The sequence below is a fragment of the Mytilus galloprovincialis genome, chromosome 2 (assembly GCF_965363235.1).
Source record: "Mytilus galloprovincialis chromosome 2, xbMytGall1.hap1.1, whole genome shotgun sequence".
Lineage (NCBI taxonomy): Eukaryota > Metazoa > Mollusca > Bivalvia > Mytilida > Mytilidae > Mytilus > Mytilus galloprovincialis.
In genome coordinates this window covers 23,190,674-23,212,825 of record NC_134839.1, presented here as the reverse complement: position 1 = coordinate 23,212,825, position 22,152 = coordinate 23,190,674, and the positions used below count along the sequence as shown (strand labels likewise).

Here is a 22,152-nt window from a genome sequence, read left to right as displayed (position 1 = left end):
ACAAATATTCCAAAAAATATGTTAATATAAGGAATGTATATTGACATGCACAGATAAGAGTTGACAAACACGTTTAACCACGACACATTCTGTATGTGTCTATCCAAAGATAGTCAACCGTAATTCCGTGGTTGTCGCTTGTTGCTGTGCAATTTTTTGTTCATGATTTTAAAAATGTATTAAGCCGTTATTTTTTTTCTTTGAATTGTTTTTCATTTGTCATTTCAAGGACTTTTATAGCTGACTATATATGTATGCAGTATGGGCATTAGAGCTCATTATTGAAAGCTGTATAGTGACCTATAGTTTTTGATTTCTATGTTATTTGTTTTTTGTGGAGAGTTGTCTCATTGGCAATTAATCATACCACATCTTCCTTTTTTCTTTATAAAGAACATAGTTTATAAATCTTCGAGACAGTCCTTATTTTTCTTTTGATTCGTAATTTTTTCAAAACAATCAATGAAATGGTGTGTTGCTGCCATTTTTCAATGTGCATTTCTTTAATGTTTCCCATTCGTTCTTTGCCTAGTTCAGTCATTGTAGTCATCACACTTTCTTTAGTTTTAGATTTGTGTTACAACCATGTTTTTTCTCTTTCCACTAGAACTTACAACTTCATCATGATTCTCAGGCATGCATGATTAACCACTGCTTTGGTTTCGATCTTGTGCTTGCCAATGTTACATGATGTGGGTGTAGTAAAGCAGTAATAAGAAACATGAATGACCGTCGTTATTATTCTTTATCATCGTTCTTCGTTTATGTTTCGGTCTTGAAACATTGATGACTTATGTTTCGCATGTTTCGTTATCATGTTTCTGTTTCTCTTAAATGAAACGGTAAAACATAAAAATGATTCAGAAACATGTTTCGGATTCACGTAAAAGAAATGCGCCCCTGGATTAGATTTAAAGAGGGGGGATAGGAGGGGTCCTGATCCCGAAATCCCGGACTTAAAAAAAAGAAATCCCGAGGTCCCGAATTTAAATAAAGTAAATCCCGACGTCCCGAAATCCGAAAAAAAGGATTCCCGGATCCCGAAAGGGTCAATCCCGAAATCCCGAGCTTAAAAAAAACCCGATCCCGGAGTCCCGATAAAGGTCCTATCCCCCCTCTTTAAACATAAATAAAATCTAGGATCTATATATATTTGCGTTATCGAATTTTTTCACGAATTTACTTTTCAATGATTAATCAAATATTTGTAAAAATCTACTATAGGATCTTCTAGTTTCGTTATCGTGTTTTCTCGAATTTACTTTTAATGATTAATCAAATATTTGCAGCAGTGACCCCTATCCGTGACCTACAGTTGCTAATGTAACTTAACAATGATTGGTTGAGACTCCTGTAACCTTTCTGGAATATTCTGAATTACGTCACTTCCTTTCCCGATAAAACTGTGGTACAGCGTCACGCGTGTTCCAAGAACAAGAGACACAGGGCGTACAAGAACAAGGAAGAACAAAGCCCAACGAAACATTAAGGTAAATTTAGTTTCATATCAAGTAATGAGTATTAATGAATGTTGTTGTCAGTGTAAAACAAGTATTAACGAACATTTTCATTCAAAAGAACGACGGATACCGGCCGGCACACGTGTTCCCATGATCAATAATTAATTTCCATGCCTTTGTGTGCAGTGCCATGCAAATCGTTTACATTTTATAAAGTGAAAGAACAACAATTCGATTTCAGCTGTGAACTACTATTTGCCCAAGCTGCAATATTATACACCACAATACAAGTCCAACGAGCTTATTGATCATTTTCGTCTCTAACGTTTTCCAAAAATTCCTTTCTAAAACTTCAAGGAAATTGCGTCTTGGTAAATAATTTATGGTCTCGAAGAAGCTCTCGTACATTGCTTAACTAAATACAAATAAACATCAACGGATTAATGTAATGAATATAAATGATCCACATTTCTATTCTTAGCCTTTGTTCAGTTTTAAAAAGGGGGGTTTGTACGGCAAAAATTTTGTACAAGAAAATGTGAAATATTTCCTTATATAAGTATTGCTATATTTATTAAACAATATGACACCTTTCCAACTTCTTGTTTAATAAGCTTAAAAAAAAATCAGAAATTTAACATATTTCTCTAAATGAAAGAAAACATGTTACATTTATACATAATTTTTGTACTTTGTACTTTGTGATTTCTATTTATATAATTCATGACAAGGAACCAAAAACCATATATGAAATTGAGTAGCCCAGCATTTTTAATTCAAAGCCATTGTACATGTATTGTATGTCTTTTATGTATGTTCTATAGTCGCCGTCAGCTGAAATTCGTAGCGGTTATCGGTTAAAATAATCTAAACTATCAACCACGTTCACTCGTGATATAGTTTTTCACATTCCAATTATAAATCGCTAAAAGAAAAACCACTACTGACCTACCTTTTAAGTGATTGCACTGTGATAATCCTGACCTTCACATTTTCCAAGACGATTTTGAATGGTGGAATCCGCCATTGTTTTTACCAGAAGTGTTTCCGTGGAGTTCAATTTCATAAAATTTGTGTAAAGCGCGGGAAACCTTCTCACATCATTGAAAAGAACATTTCAGGAAACAGTACAGTGACAAATGTCATATTTAAAGAAATGATCCTCGTAGTTACGAAGATGGCGGAGTTACAATGGAAAACATTCTTGAAAATGTGAAGGTCAGGATTATTAGTGTGATCACTTAAAAGGTAGGTCAGTAGTGGTTTTTCTTTAATGTGAAAAACTGTCTTGAGTGAATGCGATTGATAGTTAAGATTATTTTTACCGATAACCGCTACAAATTTCAGCTGACGGCGACTATAATGTACTGTAGCTTATTAACTTTATCAGTGAGGGAAGCGAGAAAGATTGGAAAATGTTATGGAAATGTGAACGATTGTGTTTAATTTTGTACTGTATTGTCTGAAACAGAAAGGGCCCTGTGATAAGAAAATAAAGAATTAGATTTGATTTGTCATGTAGTCCTGTTTTTATGAACAAAATAATCTGAGAACACTACACATTACAAGTTTTCTGTTGAAACAAATTTAATTAAATATAGCTTTCAGTAAAGCAAGTTGAAATTGGCAGAGTTATGAGGGAACATGCTCACTTGGACCTCGAAAAGGGCAATGAAAGGGAAGTCTTTCTTGTCAAAATTTTGTCAATTGAAACCCGAGCTGTCTACAAATGTTTTAGTTGTCCTAACTCATCATCTGTACATGTATATTAGAAAATTTCAATGTGAAATTGGAAAAATGAAATTAATTTCAGGTATTTGCAATTATGAAATATTCTATATTACAGCAACATGGCAAAAACAGGTCCAGCAATTGGAATAGATCTTGGAACTACATACTCCTGTGTTGGAGTTTTCCAGCATGGCAAAGTTGAAATCATTGCCAATGATCAAGGAAACAGAACAACCCCAAGCTATGTCGCCTTCACAGACACCGAAAGATTAATAGGTGATGCTGCCAAGAACCAAGTGGCAATGAACCCAGTCAACACAGTTTTTGGTAAGCTATTTTAAATAGATAGCATGTACATTAAAAATGCTCATTATCTAAATGCACATTATGTTTAGTATTTTAAAGAAATCTTCAAATTTGAATTTTATCCATGTTAAATGAAGGTAATTTGGACCATGTTTGGTGATGATGATACAACAACCATTCATTCGCGGTTTCCACCAGAGGACATGCCTGTTGTCTATGTGATGGTTTTAGCCCTTCCTTGGAAGTCTGAATCGTCATGGTTCCAAATTTCTCTTCATCTTGTGTCAGTCTTTATAAAATCATACAATTATTAAAAATAATGTCCTGAACATGTATTAACTGTTTTCCACTGGAAATTAAACAAACCATAATCAATCATGTTGTAAAAATTGCAGTTTAACCATACCTTTTCTTATGTTCTAACAGATGCCAAGAGATTAATTGGTAGAAAGTTTGATGACGCCACAGTACAATCAGACATGAAGCATTGGCCTTTCACTGTTGTCAATGATGCCACCAAACCTAAAATTACAGTAGACTACAAAGGAGAAACAAAAACATTTTTCCCTGAGGAAATTTCATCAATGGTGCTGGTAAAAATGAAAGAAACTGCAGAAGCATATCTAGGAAAGGTTAGTATTAAAATGATATCTCCATGTTTTTTAGAGATTTTATATTATCTATCATTTTGAAATGTTCAACTGATGTAGTCGATTCTTTTAATGAAATATTGTTGACTCGGAAGGGGGGGGTCAGTTGGACTGTTGCCACTTGAAGCAACCATAAATGACGCAAATCATCTGATCTGAAACACGAGGGAAAAGATAAGATAACAAGAATAGTGGAAAGTCTATTCAAATTGAAATGGTAAAATCTAAATCTTGCATATCTACAGATGCTTAATAGCAACTGTTATTACTGACTTAATGTTGACACATGCATTTTCTTATGTAGAAATTGAAAATGGTGGATAAAACTTGGTTTTATAGCTGGCTGAATCTCTAACCTGTATGACAGTTGCACAAAATTCCAAGATTAAATTATTTAGATTAATGTTTAAAAATGTTTGATTCTCTTACAGTTAGTCAACAACAGTGTCATTACAGTCCCAGCTTATTTTAATGATTCACAAAGACAAGCAACAAAGGATGCTGGTACCATCTCTGGAATGAATGTTCTACGTATTATCAATGAGCCAACTGCAGCTGCTATTGCTTATGGTTTGGACAAGAAGGTAAGTAGAATTTTTCATACGCTAAGAGGTCTTCTGTAAAGAAAAAAAATTGGAGATTATGTTGTGTTGTCCATTAACTTGTATCAGTTATCAGTGTTCTCCCCAAAAATTTCATATAGCATCCTGGTAAACAGGGCATTTTAAGATACATGTACCTTCTTATTTCTAGAAATTATAGCATCACATCCATAACAATCTATAACATGATAATCTCAGATAGCATCACATTACCATGATGGTAAAAGGTCCTAGGGAGAACACTGGTTATTTGGCTCCAGATATTGTTTCAATACAACAAATAAACATGTATGCTTGATAGTAAATGAACACTTCTGACATGTTTGAATGTCATTAAGTTGTGTTAAAATAAATATCAGTTTAGCCTCTTAAAAGTATGTGTTGGGGTTCCCTTGCATACATGAAAAAGCCTAAAGAGTAGTGGCCACTGGTGATAGTTTTTCCTTTGAAAAGCTTAAACTTGAGAGTTCAACCTTGTTTCTTAAGTGCTATGATTGCATTGATTTATTATTAATAAAGAATTTATTTGGTTCATCTAGGTAGGTGGAGAAAGAAATGTACTCATCTTTGACTTGGGTGGTGGAACTTTTGATGTGTCAATCCTTACAATTGAGGATGGTATTTTTGAAGTTAAATCAACCTCTGGTGATACCCACTTGGGTGGTGAAGACTTTGACAACAGAATGGTCAATCATTTCATTCAAGAATTCAAACGCAAGCACAAAAAAGACATTAGTGAAAACAAGCGTGCTGTCCGACGACTTAGAACTGCTTGTGAAAGGGCAAAGAGAACCCTTTCTTCAAGCACACAAGCAAGTGTTGAGATTGACTCTCTGTTTGAAGGAGTTGACTTTTATACAAGCATCACAAGAGCCAGGTTTGAGGAATTGAATGCAGATCTTTTCAGAGGAACCATGGAACCAGTTGAAAAAGCTCTACGTGATGCCAAACTAGACAAGGCTGCTGTCCATGAAATTGTCTTGGTAGGTGGATCAACCAGAATTCCAAAAATCCAGAAGTTACTTCAGGACTTTTTCAACGGCAAAGAATTGAACAAATCCATTAACCCTGATGAAGCTGTAGCATATGGTGCAGGTATAACATTTGAAATTATGTTCTTTTTATCAGTTTTAAATGATAGGAATTTGGACCATGTATGGTGATGATGATACAACAACCATTCATTCGCGGTTTCCACCAGAGGACATGCCTGTTGTCTATGTGATGGTATCTAGCCCTTCCTTGGAAGTCTGAATCATCATGGTTCCAAGTTACTTTCATCTTTTGTCTGTCTTTAAAGAAACAGCACAAGTTGAGGTTATTAATATTATGGTCCAGAACATGCATGAAATATTTGCCACTGGACAAAAGCAATCAATCATATTAACTGGATTTTTAAAAAAAAGTGATCATTTTGTATCATCTTGCTAGGAAGTTTAAACATTACATTGTCAATAGAAGTATAATGTGTCCAGGATGTACATTATATTTAGTTTGAAAGTAATAGTGTTCTTAAGAGAATGAAAAAGGTACAAATAGTTTTAACATGTATGCACATTAACTATACAACAAGCCATGTATTGCTTGGTACAGAGATTACATAGATTACTATTTTTTTCAGCTGTGCAGGCAGCCATTTTGTCAGGTGACAAGTCAGAAGAGGTACAAGACTTGTTATTGTTAGATGTTACCCCTCTGTCTCTCGGTATTGAAACAGCTGGAGGTGTGATGACAGCTTTAATCAAACGTAATACAACCATTCCAACAAAACAGACCCAAACCTTCACTACCTACTCTGACAATCAGCCTGGTGTATTAATCCAGGTTTATGAAGGAGAGAGAGCAATGACCAAGGACAACAACTTGCTTGGAAAGTTTGAATTAACTGGAATACCTCCAGCACCAAGAGGTGTGCCCCAGATTGAAGTCACCTTTGACATTGATGCCAATGGTATCCTCAATGTATCTGCAGTAGATAAGAGTACTGGTAAAGAGAACAAAATCACCATCACTAATGACAAAGGTAAGATTTTGTGATTGCTAAATCTCAAGTGTGACAATATATGATGATGATGATACAACCACCATTCATTCGCGGTTTCCACCAGAGGACATGCCTGTTGTCTATGTGATGGTGTCTAGACCTTCCTTGGAAGTCTGAGTCATCATTGTTCACACTTGCTCCAAGTTTCTTTTCATCTTTTGTCTGTCTTCATTGAAAGAAAAAAACCTGCTAGTTTAGGTTACAAAAATTGTCGTCCTGAATATGCATGAAATATTTGCTACTGGACATTAAGCAAACCAGAAATCATATTGAAAATAGATTGTCTCGCCTTCGATACACACAGTGATTACAATCCGGCGACAGTGTGAACTATTTGTTTAAAGCTTTTATTTTTCAGAAGGTAGAAGACCTGGATGCTTCATACTTTGTATGCAGATGACTTATGTTAAGAAGTTTCTGTCTGTCATATCTCCAGTTTATGTTGTGTGAATTTCTCACTTATGAGTAATAGGATAGCAACTGAACACGTTAGAAATATTGTAATGGTGAATATTAGCTCACCAGCTTACACTCGAAAAGACATATACATTTTTCTCATCACATTCTGTTTGACCACTTATTTTAACAAAAACTTTAAAAGAAACTGTTTGTATTTTTAGTATAAAATTAAATTGTGATTAGTTGAGCAAGAAATCTCCGTATGTTCAGACTTGTAATGTTGGTAGCATGAGATATATCATTGATAAAGGTCGTTAACTATTGCAGTTCTTGGCCATACTGGCTTGGCTACATGTAGTCTATCTCATGCATACAAGTTCTTTACAGAAAGAACCAGATCTGATATGTTTGACTTGTTTTATACTTCAGGTCGTTTGAGCAAAGAAGAAATTGAACGTATGGTCAATGATGCTGAGAAATACAAGGCAGAAGACGAGCAACAGAAGGATCGTATCACCGCCAAAAATAGTCTAGAAAGCTACTCATTTAACATGAAACAAACAGTTGAAGATGAAAAACTCAAGGATAAAATCAGTGAAAGTGACAAAAAGGAAATCATGGACAAATGTGACGAAATCATTAAGTGGTTGGATGCCAACAATCTGGCCGAGAAGGAAGAATTTGAACACAAACAGAAAGAACTTGAGGGAGTGTGTAATCCAATCATCACTAAACTGTACCAGTCTGCTGGTGGAGCCCCAGGTGGTGGTATGCCAAACTTTGGAGGAGCTGGTGGACCCCCAGGAGGTGCACCTGGAGCAGGAGGCACTGGTGGAAGTGGTGGACCAACCATTGAAGAGGTCGACTAAAGAACAAAAACTAAGAAACACTTCAAACACTGGTGTATTGGACTTAATAAACAAATCATTGGAAATTTTTTTAAGAACAAAATGAATACAAATGTTGTCCATTGTTCATAAGCTTTATTTTTTTCATTTTTGGCATTGTTATTTTTTGATAACACTAATAGACATTCATCCCTTACAACTTACATATAAGAAAGAATAAGATAGAAAGCAGATTAACAAATTGTTTATGTCAACACATTTTGTTGTCCTACTGTTACATTTTTGATGCATCAGTGCTTGATTAAAGAAATCATGAACATTGATTTGTTTTATTCTGTTACTTAATGTTTTTTTTCCAACCACTACAGTGATGTTAGTTTTCAAGGTCTAATAATATAATCATGGAGAGTTTCACAATGTCACAATGAGGGATTCTTTTCACCTTCTGTTGCCTAGTTCGCTAAATTACTAGAAGACAATTTGGTTATGATCTTGGCATGATGTATGCTGCTCATCACCAGTAAACCTTTAATTTCTCATTACTTAGCACTGCCTGTTGTCATCTTTACTTTTGCAAAAACATTTTCTGAGACTATTGCCGGTATGCCAAATCGGCAATTGGAACTTAATTTGGGCACTATCTAATTAGGTCACTGGTGTATAGTTTCAAATTTGTGTCTAAACGTTCCCATCTGGTATGATACGTTCTAAAAGGTGATCAGGTTTTTCTTGCAGAACGTGACCAATATGAAAATGTGATCATGTGGTTTCATTACTATTCTGACAACTACAGAGGTGTTTACATCTACGATTTGGATTTCAGTGAAAAAATACGGACTACGATTGTCATACCAAAAACTACGGGTTTGAAAAAAAATCGTTTCATTTTAAAATCCGTTAAATTTTGATCTTGATCAGTTAAACGATTGAATTAATTAGAATATCAATGCTTTAAAGCGCATATAAGACGAGGTAAATTGAAAGGATGTCCAAGAGGACGACCACTGATGACAATAATAATAATCTTGGTCAAAATCTTTGTTCCAAACATGTCTGAATAAGACTGCAGATACTGTCAGAATGCAGGAAATTGCATCTAATTTTTGGCATGCCCCCAAACCCCCCTAGAAGGTTCGTGCCGCTACGCGGCACTCATCGAGAGTACTACTGACAACATTGCAAAACTACTGACAATTCTACTGATAGACATCAGAATGGGTAAACACAGGGTTCGTACGGGGCATGGAATCCTGGAAAAGTCATGGATTTTTATTTAGGGGGGGAAAGGCCTTTAAAAGTCATGGAAAGCTATATTTTAGTGACAAGTCCTTGAATAGTCATGGAAAATGATTATTTTCACTGTAATCTTTATTTCATGTCTTCAAACATCTAAAATTAAATGATCCCTGTAGTTTTTGTCAAAACTGTTTCTTTTTCGAATGCTAGAAACAAGGCCCCAGTTGTGGTAAGTGTAAAATGAGAATTTTAAATTTGTTTCTTCAAAATTGTTTATAAAAATATGCAACCGCATCTGGTTCCCTTCATAGTGCAATTTGCTTTAACAGTATTGAAATAAGAAACCAGCTATCGGAATATTCGAAAACGAAGTTATTGCTACCAAACAGCCGTTGAAAAACACTTTTAATGATAATGTATGGATAGAGGAGCTGAGATAAGAGTCCTACATATAGTACATACATGTATATATACATGTTTTTTTCTGTTACAAATCATGATGTATTGTTCTATGTGTACATGTTATGCTGCCCATCAAGGGCCCTTGATTGGAATAATAAAAAATATTCTATTCTAAAATATTCTATATTCTATAGTAAAGAGCAATTTTTCATACAAAAGTTGTGAGGATATCATCTCGGTATTTAAGAATATGTTTCTGGATAGTAGACAAATGTCACTTCTGACCTGGCAATGATGCCTCTACATGTAAGTAGGAAGGTGATAGTTTTTTGTCTACAATGTATTATCTGTTTGATGAAAGTCCAACCAGTCAAGAGGATTATGCCAAAAAACCTTTTCTAATACTTTGTTTATTAAAATATTTCAAAATTTGTATATATTCTTTTATACTGTAAAAAGAGGCAGAACATATACCAAAGGGGACATTCAAATGAGTGTGTAGGTCATATTCTTTCATAGAATCTTTGATAACAAGTAGGTCTACATCATTGTTAGAAAACTTGACTCCGTATTGTCATTCATAAATATGTTGGCATTTCTCATTGTGTTTCAGTGCAATTGTGTCATTATTGGATGTTAAAAAGATTGTTTATTTAGTTGCATAGAAAGGACACAAAAGCATGTTTATAGCATTAGGGATGACTTTTTGGTCTATAGTTTTGGGTATGGAAATTTCATAAAACATCCTTGAAAAGTCGTGGAAAAGTCATGGAAAAATGGAACTAAAAAGGTGTATGAACTCTGTAAACAGGTCTGCAACTATTCATTTAGAATTCAAATAGTGAAGATGCAAGTGATAAAATGTCACAAGAAAACAAAAATTCAGTTATTGTGGAAACCTCAACTTTGGACTAGTGGGACAGGTAAAATTATAATCAGATGGCTAAAGAGGGACACTGGCATAAAAACAGGCAAAAAGCACAAGATGAGTACCAAAGGTCGGTTCAAAATCAACAAAATGTCTGATTGTCAGATATATATTAATAACTATTGAGCTGTGTTTTAATATAAAGTTTACATTTCAATTCAAAGGTGCAAGACCACATCTTGCCTTCTATGCATTTTACCTAATGTGACGAAATTTATGATTTTTGTAAACTTTTTCGTCATGTGAATTTCTCACAATTGAGAAATAAGATATCTCTATTTAGCAAATGGGTTCTTCGCAACTTGTGTGGGAAGTTTACCTAACCTCTCATTTAATGAATCCGTGATTAATAATGTTTAAGTCTACTATATTTGGTGTATGGAATGATAGTATGGTGTTCATTTCAGTCCAGCAGGTTTCATCTGACTTGACCTAATTTTTATGGTGTAATAGCCAAGTAAAGTGGATTTTCTTTTGTCTGTTCAAAGTTCTATGAGCAATAGGTCAACTGTGAATGGAGTGATTGTAGGAGGTACATGTGTAACATCTGGCCATGATCTAATTTTTATGGTAAAAAGGTCCATGTCAAGTTTTTGTTTTTTGATGAGCCGGAGACCAGTTGCTGAAAGCCTGACAGGGATAGTGATGGCAGCGGTGTTGGATAACTTCTTAAAAGCTTTATATTTTAAAAAGCACAAGACATGGATGCCTTATGATGTGAAGTTTCCATCTGTCACATGTCCATTGACCTTGACCTCATTTTTCATGTTTCAGCAACTACTTGGAATAAAAGTTTAAGGTTTATGTACCCTTCTGTAGCCATTTTTGTACGAATTTTTCAAACCTCAATTGTATCAAAACTAAAGATATAATAAATAATAGAGATAGGCCATTTAGTACATGTTCCAAGTGGAAACTTGATGCAAAGCATTATTTTTTACTGTTTCATTGCATTTGATAGAAAAAGAGGACTTTGTGGCAAATAAATCAAGATTTTTATAGAAAATCCACAGCCTTTAATACAGAGATTTTTGTTATAAAATTTGAAACATAAATTACTCACTTGATTTTCTATGATGTGCTAGTGCTTATTTTTTACAAAAAGTTCTAAGTAACCTGTAAATTCCGAAACACCTCGTGCTGAGTCACTAAAGTCGAGCGCACCCTAAAAGGTGTACTTGATTTTGGCCATATTTATACTTGTTTTAACCAATAACTACATTTATAAACTTGTTTTAAGGAAATCAATGCTAGCACTGCATGCAATAATCCTATATCTATCAGTCATCAAATTGCCAAATATGAGAGTACAAGGATAAAGGCTGTGGATTTTCTATAAAAATCTTGATTTATTTGCCACAAAGTCCTCTTTTTCTATTAAATGCAATGGAACAGTAAAAAATAATGCTTTGCATCAAGTTTCCCCTTGGAATATGTACAAAATGGCCTATCTCTATTATTCATAATATCTGTAGTTTTGATACAATTGAAGTTTCAAAAGTTCGTACAAAAATGGCTACAGAAGGGTACATAAACCTTAATGTTAATTTCTCCTTATGAGTATTAAGATAACTATATTTGGTGTTTATGTACCTTGCAAGGTCCTCGTGCCTGTCTCACATTTTATGACATTGCCCTCATTGCATGGATCAGTGAACAAGGATAAGTTTTGGTGGTCAAGCCGACATCTCCGATACTATAAGCAATAGGTTTATGTATTTGTTGTATGGAAGGATTGTAAGGTATACATGTCCAACTGGCAGGTGTCATCTGACCTTGACCTCATTTTCATGGTTCAGTTGTTATGGGTAATATAAAAAAGATGTGGTTTAATTGACAATCAAACAAATGGAAGTTTTTAATGACCTGAACTGGCTATACAGCCCTTGCAAAGTCGGTGATTGACAATGAGCCAACTCTCCACAAGAGACCAAATGACATAAATATTATCAACTATAGGTCACAGACACTACAGCTTTCAACAATGTGCAAAGCCCAAACCACAGTCCCAGATTAAGAGGAGGGTTGGGATCCCTCCACATTCTGTAGGTGAGTGCCTGTCCCAAGTTGGGAGCTTGTAATTCAGTGGTGGTCTTTAGATGAGACGTTGCATATTTGTTTTTCATTAATTTTTTGTACATAAATTAGGCCATTAGTTTTCTTGTTTGATTTATTTTACATTTGTCATTTAAGGGCATTTTATAGGATAGTGGTGTTACTGTATAACATAGTTTTTGTGTTTTGGTCTATTTTTCTTATACTGTATGCAATAGGTCTATTATATTAGGTGTACGGCAATAGTTTTTTGATTGCCTATTACTTTTGATCTACATTACATAAAGTGATTCTGTAAATGATTAATGGATTTACAAAATGAAATATGAAAATATAAAAATATAAAAGGTATTCAAGAAAGGCCTATAATTTACTTGATAAACTTCCAATAATCATCTGTAATTAATCAACAATTTAGATTAGTTCACTTTTTTTTATCAGGAATTGGCTTGAAACAGTTTTAAAATTTTAAAACTTTTAATTATAACAAACCATTGTTTATTAGTTTATTCCCCATCAATCATTATGTCTATTTTAGTCATTTCAATTTTTATAAGAAGTGAATATATATTTTTGCAATCAAGAAAAATCCACATTTCAATAAAATAAGTTTTTAAATTTGTTTACATTGAAAAAGTACATTTTCAATGCCTTGTGTTGAAAAATACTATAAAAAAAATTATCAAAAAGCACTCTACAACTTTTAGTCTTCAATCTCATATAACCTCTTTTTCAACTTACAAAATGCCCCAAAACAATATTTTTAGATTATTTTTGTTGACACTTTAAAGTTCTTAGCTGTTGGTGTAGATTTTATGTCTTACAAGGATAGTTGGTAACATTTAGTAGAAGAATTTTTGATTTGCAATTTTTTTTTTTTTTTTGAAACATGTTCAGAACAGGCAACATTATTTGGATAAGATATAAACTGCAGTTTAAATAAAATTGTGCAAATTAAGAGACCCATATTATTTAATTTCAGCTCATTTTATCCTCATACTGGAAAAGCATGTTTCCTTCTACTGCTGTTAATGCAATTTTCAGCAATAGTGCTTTATCAATGTTCATTTTTCCGTACCATTACCATAATAGGAAATTATTCCAACTACTCTTCTCATCTTTCCATGAGTGATTTCCATCACTTTGATTGATATACATGTCAGTCTCACTGGTATTCTTTGACCTTGACCTCAATTTCACAGTTCATTGCTCAGTATTAAGATTTTGTGTTTTGGTCTGTTTTCATATAAACTTTAGAAATAGATCAACTATTTATTGTATGGAAGTGTATTTGTCTGTCTGGCAGGTATCATCTGACTTTGACCTTATTTTCATGGTTCATTTGTCAATGTTAAGTTTCATGGTTAATATAAAAAAGAAGATGTGGTATGATTTCCAATGAGACAACTCTCCACAAGAGACCAAAATGACACAGAAATTAACAACTATAGGTCACTGTACGGCCTTCAACAATGAGCAAAGCCCATACAGCATGGTCAGCTATAAAAAGTCCAGAAATAATTCAGATACTATAAGCAATAAGTCAACTATATTCAATGCATAGATTGATAGTCAGGTGTACATCTGTCTGGCATGGTTAATCTGATCTTGACCTAATTTTCATGGTTTATTGGTAAATGTTTAGTTTTCTTGGTTAAGTTGGTTTCTTTAAAACTAGTTCAGCAATAGGTCAACTATATTTGGTGTATTGAATCATTGTAAGATATACATGTATTTCTTATTTGGTTTATCTGACCATGACTTCATTTTCTAGGATCATGTTAGGTTTATGTGATACTTGTAGTAAAACTTGCTATTTAGGACTATCAACATAAAATCAATGGCAAGTAAAGATGTGAGACATTTCAGTGTGTGCACTCTTATTCAAATACAAATATAAATGACAAGATCAGCTATAGTAAGTGTATGGAATAATTAAAAGGTGCAAATGGTTGTCTGGCAGATATAATCTGACCTTAACCTCCTTTTCATGGTTCATTGGTCAATGTGAAGTTGTTGTGCTTTGGTCTGTTTTCAATTAGCATATGCAATAGGTCAACAATATTTGGTTGTACAACACTATTTATCTGACATTGACCTCATTGTCATGGATCTTGAGTTTTTGTAATGCTTTTAGTAAAATCTTTATCTTTTAGACTTTCAACATAAAGTCAATGGTCAGTAAAGCAGAAGGGTACTTATTTTTTTTTGTCATTCGGGATACCGAAGTGGGGCTAAGACACTAGAAAATAACAAGTTGCTGGATGGGATGTTTATAGAACTCAAATGTTGCTATATAAAGTTTCTGCTTCAAATTTTGGTAAAGGAAACATTCAACATGTAAATTTGAACCAACAAATTAATAAAAACAACTATATGCATCCAAAAGTTTTGCTTTTTGATGGGGTTGAACCCAACCTTACTGAAAAATAGTACTTTCAGTCATTTATTTTAATTTTAATTGACCTTGAGGGTGAACATTGATCAATGTATGTTTCTTTAGTCATTCAATTATTACCTTAAAGTTACAGCAGTCCATTCATACTGACTGGAAGTAAATGTGTCTTTATTAGGGCCTTGCTGGGGAGCCAGGTCTGTCGTAATGTCTGATTTTACAGATTTCTGACAAAACAGTGACCTTTAGTATATTTAACAGACCAGATATCTTATGGCCATATTATAACTCCTAGTGCTCCTGTGTCCTTTATGCATGTATTTATGATAATAGTAAATACCTACAGACCCTACCAGTAACATAGTGGTCAGCAAAAGACTCCTACCGCCACCTGATTATGGCTATTTTTCACTTGTCATATTTTCACAAACACACATCTGGGAAGAGTTTACAGACCATGAATTACATGATTGAACTCCCTGTTGTCAAGAAGATAGTTCAGATGGGGCAGTTCTTAAAAAGTATGAAGGGACATAAGAGCCATCAAAGAATGGTAGTTGCAATCAGTCGGGATTGGGGGTGAAGTGTTAAAGACGAAACACCAGGATACAATATCATACCTGTATGCACATTTCCTCCTTGAAACAAAAAAAAAATATTGGTCACCTCTCAAGGTTCTTTTCCTTGTAATAAATAAGAATTTCCTTTTCTGGGATATGTCTCATTATACATTGACTGAATTGATATCACACACATTGTCTATCTTGGCTGGCTGGATCTCCAATAAATTTTGCAACATAGATCACATACACCCATTCAAACAAAAATCTTTTACTATAAAAATAACCAACTAATCCAGTAAGCCGATACTTATCTTTACAAAATCTGCCTGTTAGAATACGAGGCTGGGCTTATATTCACATTTATTAAAAGGCATTCTTGGGGTAATGGCTTCATGCACAAATTTATTTTTCTGTGAATTAGCATGGCCAAATAAACATCAAAACGACCCAAAAAAAACAGTTTCAATAAAAAAAAAAAAGATTTTTTTCTTCAACACACAATACTTTGAATCAACAAAAATTAATAAGATCTAATTAATATTCAGTGAATATAGTCATGCTCTATATATTCTATGTAAAAGTTCTCTGCAGCTATCAAATGACACTTTAAATTGTTGTGTATAAATATTATTTAATATTAAAATGTTTATTGCACAGGTATGATAAATAAATACAGCTAATTGTCTTTGATTATCTTTTTAAGCCTAACTGTTGTTTCATAGATTTGATACTCTCTACCAACTGTCTATCAGAATGTCCACATTTTGACAAAACAAAATTTAATTCCTCTTCATTTCTGTTTTCAAACGCTGTATCTGCTGCTGCTTTCTTGTTCCTGTTAATTATAATAATTGATATGAATAAAATAGTTGTTTAACATAATAAAATTACATTACCAATTTAAAAAAAACACCTAACATTTCACATATAACTTATAAATTACAAGGATACTAGCTCACTGCATGAAAGGAGGAAGAAAATGACCCAGTTATGTTTACTCAATGTAACAATAAAGTTTTATAAGGGAATAAAGTGGCTTAGCTACCAATTACACAATAATGCATTCGCTTGCACATATCCAAAACAAACAAAAAATGAAGGAAAATATTAAGGTTAATAGCGAGCGTGAGCTAAGCATCAATAATTACCCTAAGTTTTGCATATTTTACTTACATTTCACAGAAATATTAACCCTTTCCTCCATTGAATTTTTTTTTTGCATACTTGATTCGCATTAGGATATTCCTATGATATTCCTTTTCATATTGAATACAAATTTTATTAAGTCTATTGTAAACACTTTTCAACTGAGGTACTACACAGGCGTCAAAAGGCTTCATTATGGAGTAAAGAGGGTGGCGTCAAAAGAAGTCACTATGGAGGAAAGGGTTAACTGGCAATTAATTTGATAACATTATTTGTATGCAGAATTTTTTAAAACCCAAACAATCAATTATTTTTGTCCATTGTCCAAACAAATCACAATAAAAGTTTGATAATCTGAAATATTTGATTACACTTACCCTACTTTTACAAGACATCTAACTTTTTGTTCTGGACTGACTCTGGACATATACTTCATAACTTACCCTACTTTTACAAGACATCTAACTTTTTGTTCTGGACCAACTCTGGACATATACTTCATAGCTTACCCTACTTTTACAAGACATCTAACTTTTTGCTCTGGACTGACTCTGGACATATACTTTATAGCTTACCCTACTTTTACAAGACATCTAACTTTTTGTTCTGGACTGACTCTGGACATATACTTCATAACTTACCCTACTTTTACAAGACATCTAACTTTTTGCTCTGGACTGACTCTGGACATATACTTTATAGCTTACCCTACTTTTACAAGACTTCTAACTTTTTGTTCTGGACTGACTCTGGACATATACTTCATAGCTTACCCTACTTTTACAAGACATCTAACTTTTTGTTCTGGACTGACTCTGTACATATACTTCATAGCTTACCCTACTTTTACAAGACCTTTTTGTTCTGGACTGACTCTGGACATATCCTTTATAGCTTACCCTACTTTTACAAGACATCTAACTTTTTGTTCTGGACTGACTCTTGACATATACTTCATAGCTTACCCTACTTTTACAAGACATCTAACTTTTTGTTCTGGACTGACTCTGGACATATACTTCATAACTTACCCTACTTTTACAAGACATCTAACTTTTTGTTCTGGACTGACTCTGGACATATACTTCATAGCTTACCCTACTTTTACAAGACATCTAACTTTTTGTTCTGGACTGACTCTGGACATATACTTCATAGCTTACCCTACTTTAACAAGGCATCTAACTTTTTGTTCTGGACTGACTCTGGACATATACTTTATAGCTTACCCTACTTTTACAAGACATCTAACTTTTTGTTCTGGACTGACTCTGGACCTATACTTCATAGCTTACCCTACTTTAACAAGGCATCTAACTTTTTGTTCTGGACTGACTCTGGACATATACTTCATAGCTTACCCTACTTTTACAAGACATCTAACTTTTTGTTATGGACTGACTCTGGACATATACTTCATAACTTACCCTACTTTTACAAGACATCTAACTTTTTGTTCTGGACTGACTCTGGACATATACTTCATAGCTTCGTTTACATTATGGTGCTTTGCACAAACCTCTACAAAAGCCTGAAAATAAAATAAGGTTTCTTTTTTTATCAAATGTATAATTTAAACAAGACCACAAAATATTTATTCAAAATGTAGGTGATTATGTCGACAGTGGAAATAAAATTTAATGCAAAACTTTAACCACTTCTTTAATATTAGGCAAAACATGCATCCAATTTGGATATATAAATTAGTGCAAATAAGATTACATAAAACAAGTTCTAAATTGTAATATTCTTAAAGTCTGACTCAAGTGGTTTAATTCATTACCTAAGCAACAAAATAAATTCTACAAACTGTTTGTTAAATGCACAATTACTCACCTCCATTCCAACTGGTGGTTTCTTGTTGCGGGAGAATTTATCTAGCTCCACCCATTCCCCTGCCTCTGCTAGAGCTTGGATTTTTATCCACCAGTATCTGAAAATAGTAAAAAAAAGTATAAAGGAAAAGAAAATTTCACCTCCAAATACAAATACATTAAAAAATAAATGGTGAATGTGTCCATGGGACACTGATGATGGCCCCACTTGCATATAACATGTATAATGTTTAAAAGGGGCATATTTAAAAAACAGAAAAAGTGACAACACCAAAATTTAAAATTGAGTTTTGTGGTAATAAGCATTGTGTATGAATTCCATAACATTTGGTTGAGGCACACTAAAGTTAGATAACAGCAATCAATTTTGAGACATACCGGTATGTTTGGACAAGGGCAACACTTCATGCCTCTTCTCTGCTGATCAAATATATTAAGGCATTTTTGTTAAGTCTACATCTAAATAATAGATAAACGGAAGACCCATAATGGCAAGTGAAGGTTTAGTATAGGCCCAGTTGTTTTTAGGACATTTTGAACAAGTAAAAAAATAAAGTAACCAAAAGATATGATGTGATTGCTTCCCTTTTAAGTAGTTGATACTAAACCAGTTGTAAGCAGTTGAGCTAGGTAAGTACTTCTTTAGCTCAGTCAGTTAGAGCTCTGACTTGAAACGCAGAAATCAAGGGTTCTACACATAAAGGAGACCATGTCATTTTTATAATAATAAGAATCATGTTCTCCTGTTACAGTGGAAGGATACTAAGTGATGGCATTTAGGGACACTTGTCCTCTGATGCAGGTAGGCTAACAATCAGAAAATATATACCTTCTATCTGGAACTTTAAACTCTTTTCTCAACTGTTCTGAAACTTTAAAGTTGTTTTCCACTGTTAATCTATAAATAGTCTGATGCAATGACAAATCCATATATGGTCGATTAAATTCTTCCTCTAAACGTCTTTGATATTTTAATAGTTTAATTTGATCCTCAGTCTGTTTTATCACAAAATCATGTCTGCCTTTCTGATAGCATTTAATAGCTTGGTTCAGAGTTTCTGTTCTATCATCCAATCGCTGGAAAATAACACCAACATATTGAAAATTAACATTTGTTTGTCAAGAATATTTCAGGGTAATTAACGACTAATTCTGATTAAAGATTAATTGTGAAAAAAGCCTACGTTGCTGACAATTTTGTGGACAAAAAACAGATTTTCTTGACTCAAGAAGTTAGATCACAGGTCAGAATATTTAAAAACATACTAGAACACACCCGCGAAATCGCGGGCATTCAGAGCGTAGTTTAAAGTATGTAAAGTGTTGTTGGAAGAATTTTGTAAAATACAGAATGACTGGAGAATTTCAGGAAAGTATCATAAGTCATAGGTTATTGGGGACAGGAAAATGTTTTTTTACCCTCCACCTTTATTTCCAAAGTTCCCAATTTTTGGTTTTCTATCAATTTCAATATGAACATACATTTAGTATGTTATGAACATTTATTTAAGTAAGGCGCCTGTAATTCAGTGGTTGCCGTTTGTTTATGTGTTACATATTTGTTTTTCGTTCATTTTTTGTACATAAATAAGGCCGCTAGTTTTCTCGTTTGCATTGTTTTACATTGTCATTTCGGGCCTTTTGAAGCTGAGTATGCGGTATGGGCTTTGCTCTTTGTTGAAGGCCGTACGGTGACCTATAGTTGTTAATATCTGTGTCATTTTGGTCTCTTGTGGAGAGTTGTCTTAACATGGCAATCATACCACATCTTCTTTTTTTTTTATGTAATCAATGAATTTTGTAAAAGATTTTTAAAATGACTGGAGAATTTCAGAAAAAGTATCAAAAGTTCACATGAATAATTTTAGCGCTTATCTGTATATTATGAACATTCATTACTATATAAATAAAGCGTATTTACTTTCAATTCTAAGTTTACTAATCGATCCATGGTGATCATTGATATAGTATACAGACCCTCTCTATTTAATAAACTCTGTGACCACCGTGGATAGTAAACTTGAAAATGATAGCAGATAAAATTCTGAAGATACACTTTATTCGTAGTATACAGAAAAACGCAAACCGGAAGTCTAATCTGACTTAAAATTTCGTACAATGACGGGACAATATCCGGATGCCTTTTTTCTCGTTTTTCTCCTAAAATAACTCAATCTGAATAATCATATGAATGGATGACAAATGCGACTATGCATTGTACCTATAGGACACAGAGGTGTGTTGATTAATTTATTCTGGAAAGAAGAGAAGCGACACCAAAAATGAGGTCTTCTCGTTTAATAGTATAGAAGTTTATTTAACAACACAGTTTTATCTATTAAGTCGTTTAAGGTGGTACCTAACACTACAGGGAGATAACTCTGTGAAGTCAGCTAAACATTTTAATTGTGTTGTGTTGTAAAGGGAATATTAAGCTTCTCAATGACCAAAATTGGTGTTTGTCAAACTGCTATATAGCCAGTGTAATTTTTCTGACAAAGCGGTTGGTTCAAAATTTTCGAAATTTTAATATTTATCTTTAAGGGTCAAAGTAATTACATTGTCAAAATTTCATGAAAATTAAACGAGCCAAATTAATTTGAGTGAAAGTGTTGGGTACCACCTTAAAGCTTAAAAAATAAATTATTTAAAATCAGACATCTCCAATAAATGTTCATGTACACAGATTTTACTTCCATAGCATGTGACACCATTTAACCTTGTTTCAGGTCAGAGTTTTAATTTTTGTTTGTTTAAGGCGCTGTCTAAAATTTTGAATGACCGTCTTTGTCTGAATATATGTACATATACATATCTCAGTTCTATAATGTTTTCAGGATTAAGAAACAAGAGGTTCTCTAGAGCCTGAATTGCCCACCTGTATTTCAGAGGAGAAGATTTTTAAATGTAAGCAAACTTGATGAATAAATTGTGTAAAATTGTCTTTAAAGGGCAATAACTCCTTAAGGGGTCAATTGACAATTATGGTCATCCAATTTTTTTTTTAGATCTTTCTTTGCTGAACACTATTGCTGTTTACAGTTTAGATCTATCTATAATAATATTCAAAATAATAACAAACAAGAATGTGTCTCCAGTACACAGATGCCCCATCCGACTATCATTTTCTATGTTCAGTGGGCCGTGAAAATGGAATAAAATCTCTAATTTGGCATTAAAATTAGAAAGATCATATCATAGGGAACATGTTAACAAAGTTTCAAGTTGATTGGATTTCAACTACATCAACAAGAGTGCACACGCTGAAATGTCTCGCCTTCTATACTAATCATTGATATTATGTTGATAGTCCTATGTATAAAGCTAAGCTTTATTACAACTGTCACATAAACTTAACATTAACCAAGATAACTAAACAAAGAACAATGAACCTTGAAAAAGAGGTCCAGGTCAGATGAACCATGCCAGGCAGACAGGTACAGCTAACAATGCCTCTATACAACATATATAGTTGACACATTACTTATAGTTTGAAAAATAGACCAAAACACAAAAACTTAACACTGTGCAATGAACCGTGAAAATGAGGTC

General features: G+C 33.5%; 2 protein-coding genes across 2 annotated transcripts in view; one reads left to right on the top strand and one right to left on the bottom strand.

Annotated features, from left to right (window-relative positions):
- Positions 1 to 1,350: 1,350 nt before the first annotated feature.
- LOC143063171 (heat shock cognate 71 kDa protein) lies at positions 1,351 to 8,361 on the top strand. The gene is made up of 7 exons (XM_076235158.1): positions 1,351 to 1,490; positions 3,307 to 3,518; positions 3,924 to 4,129; positions 4,579 to 4,731; positions 5,289 to 5,844; positions 6,371 to 6,772; positions 7,622 to 8,361. The coding sequence occupies exons 2-7, from the start codon at positions 3,311 to 3,313 to the stop codon at positions 8,059 to 8,061; spliced, it is 1,965 nt and encodes a 654-aa protein (XP_076091273.1). The 5' UTR covers positions 1,351 to 1,490; positions 3,307 to 3,310; the 3' UTR covers positions 8,062 to 8,361.
- Positions 8,362 to 16,230: 7,869 nt separating this feature from the next.
- LOC143063170 (vacuolar protein sorting-associated protein 16 homolog) overlaps positions 16,231 to 22,152 on the bottom strand; it is a 33,453-nt gene continuing 27,531 nt past the window's right edge. The window contains exons 19-22 of the mRNA XM_076235157.1: positions 19,430 to 19,677; positions 18,602 to 18,698; positions 18,193 to 18,296; positions 16,231 to 16,454 (exon numbers count right to left, since the gene is read on the bottom strand). Of these exons, the coding sequence (XP_076091272.1) occupies positions 16,310 to 16,454; positions 18,193 to 18,296; positions 18,602 to 18,698; positions 19,430 to 19,677 (594 nt within the window). The 3' untranslated portion in view covers positions 16,231 to 16,309. The remainder of the gene's footprint in view (positions 16,455 to 18,192; positions 18,297 to 18,601; positions 18,699 to 19,429; positions 19,678 to 22,152) is intronic.